Below are 2500 nucleotides of genomic sequence, written 5' to 3'. Positions count from 1 at the left end.
CAGAGGATTGTGAATCTTGAGTGCACAACGGCCAGATTGAACAAAGCAAGGCCCAGTACAGTTGATGCGTGGAAGGCTTATTCATTGAACTTGACTAACCTGACTGCTCTATGATTTGATTTTCCATTTACCCCAATCCGGATTGTGTTGTATTTCTACTATTTGGCTGTGACTTGTCTGCTACACTACCCCTTTTCTTTTTTGTTTTCTTTCTTTTTTCCCTCCCTTCTTTTCTTGTTCTGTATTGTCATTGTTATGTGTTGATAAAAGCAATAAAAAATCTTGATCACAAAAAAAAAGAAAAATGTAAATAAATGTCAACGTTGTTGAAAATCAATGTCACCCTCGCTAGTCAAGCCAAAACATTGCAATGCAATGGATTCGGTGAGTAATCCCCACTTTATAAAAAAAAATCAGAATAAAAGTCTGAACAATTTGATTGGTTGCCGACTTGTTCCTGCATTCACCAGCTGCTGTCACATTTGTGCAGATGCACTAATCTTGATGATAACCGGTAGTCATTTTGTGCAAAAAAAATATTTGCAGATTTGGGATTTTGCAACATTTTCAGACCAATCCAGTTGTACAGGAAAGGTGACCATGTCTCGGTAATGCCATGGATTTGGTGCATGTCTGTGTGTCTGTGTGTGTGTGTGTGTGTGTGTGTGTGTGTGTGTGTGTGTGTGTGTGTGTGTGTGTGTGTGTGTGGTGTGTGTGTGCAGGTCTGACCCATCTCATCACCATGGATCTTCATCAGAAGGAGATTCAGGGGTTCTTCAACATCCCAGTGGACAACCTGCGAGCCTCTCCCTTCCTGCTGCAGTACATACAGGAGGAGGTAAAACTACACTACCCACAACCGCCTACCACTGCAATACATACAGGAGGAGGTAAAACTACACTACCCATGACCGCCTACCACTGCACTACATACAGGAGGAGGTAAAACTACACTACCCACGAACGCCTACCACTGCACTACATACAGGAGGAGGTAAAACTACACTACCCACAACCCCCTACCACTGCACTACATACAGGAGGAGCTGAACATCGCCATTGATTTGTAGTTTTCTGTATGTATCTGCAGATTCCTGACTACAGAAATGCAGTGATAGTGGCCAAATCCCCGGCCTCTGCAAAAAGGTACTCTCTCTTTCCCTCTACAATCAGTCTGCCTCTCTGTCAGTCTATGTTGAGGTATAAACCAAGGGAGGCTGGTGGAGGTAGAAATCGGAGGACGGGCTCACCTCCACCTGCCTCCACAGGTATAAACTGTGTACTGTAGGCCTGCTTGATGACCTCTATGTTGGGTCTAGGGGTATATTATTGACTGTGTGTGTTTGTGTGTGTGCCTGTGTGCCTGTGTGTGTGTGTGTGTGTGTGTGTGCCTGTGTGCCTGTGTGTGTGTGTGTGTGTGTGTGTGTGTGTGTGTGTGTGTGTCTGTGTGTGTCTCTGTGTGTGTGTGTGTGTGTGTGTGTGTGTGTGTGTGTGTGTGTGTGTGTGCAGGGCCCAGTCGTTTGCGGAGCGGTTGCGTCTGGGTATAGCAGTGATCCACGGGGAGGCTCAGGACGCAGACTCAGACCTGGTGGACGGACGCCACTCCCCCCCGACAGTCAAGACCACTGGAGCCATACACCCCAGCCTGGAGATACCACGTAATACACACACACACACACACACACACACACACACACACACACACACACACACTCACACACACATGCACACACACACACAAATACACACACAGAGACACACACACACATACACACACACACACACACACACACACACAGATACACACACAGACATGTCCAGTATTTGTAACGCTCATCTGTGCGTGTGTGTGTGTGTGTGTGTGTGTGTTACAGTACTGATCCCTAAAGAGAAGCCTCCCATCACAGTGGTAGGAGACGTAGGGGGACGCATCGCCATCATCGTGGTGAGTAACACACTCATATCACTATATACTGTATATACATTTTATATATACACTATATATATATACATTTTATATATACACTATATATATACAGTTGCAATCAAAGTTTTATTCAACCTCCATTGCACATTAGGTTTATTGGCAAAATATACAGTTTCTCAGCTGTTTGCAATAAACAAATGACACAACAACTGTTTAAGTAGTTCAATGAAACTAATATTACAAGGGGTTTTATCCAAATTCAACACAAAATGTTTTTAATGACTACTCAAAATGATTCAACCCCTTCATGACAAGCATCTGTACTTAGTAGAACACCCTTTTGCTGTTATGACCTGCTGCAAATGCGATGCATAGCCAGACACCAGCTTCTGACAGCGTTCCTGAGGAATCTTCATGAGCAATTGAGCCTCCAATTCTGCAACATTCTTGGGTTTGCGTTATCCAATGACACCCAAGCTTCAGCTTCCTCACAGACGGCATGACGTTTTTCCCTAAGATTTCCTGAATCCATCGTGCCCTCCACACGCTGCACCAGTGCCAGAGGTAGAAAAG

At 44.7% G+C, this 2500-nt stretch overlaps 1 protein-coding gene across 3 annotated transcripts in view; it reads left to right on the top strand.

Annotated features, from left to right (window-relative positions):
- The window catches only part of prpsap2 (phosphoribosyl pyrophosphate synthetase-associated protein 2), a gene marked incomplete at both ends in the record, with an annotated part of 8241 nt that overhangs the window by 3475 nt on the left and 2266 nt on the right, over positions 1 to 2500 (top strand). For all 3 annotated transcript variants that reach the window (XM_080522503.1, XM_080522504.1, XM_080522502.1), the window contains 4 exons: positions 723 to 838; positions 1091 to 1146; positions 1510 to 1658; positions 1875 to 1945. In XM_080522503.1, the coding sequence (XP_080378629.1) occupies positions 723 to 838; positions 1091 to 1146; positions 1510 to 1658; positions 1875 to 1945 (392 nt within the window). The remainder of the gene's footprint in view (positions 1 to 722; positions 839 to 1090; positions 1147 to 1509; positions 1659 to 1874; positions 1946 to 2500) is intronic.

Source organism: Nansenia antarctica (assembly GCF_963989245.1).
Source record: "Nansenia antarctica genome assembly, chromosome: 2".
NCBI classification, from domain to species: domain Eukaryota; kingdom Metazoa; phylum Chordata; class Actinopteri; order Argentiniformes; family Microstomatidae; genus Nansenia; species Nansenia antarctica.
This window is presented reverse-complemented; position numbering and strand designations above follow the sequence as displayed.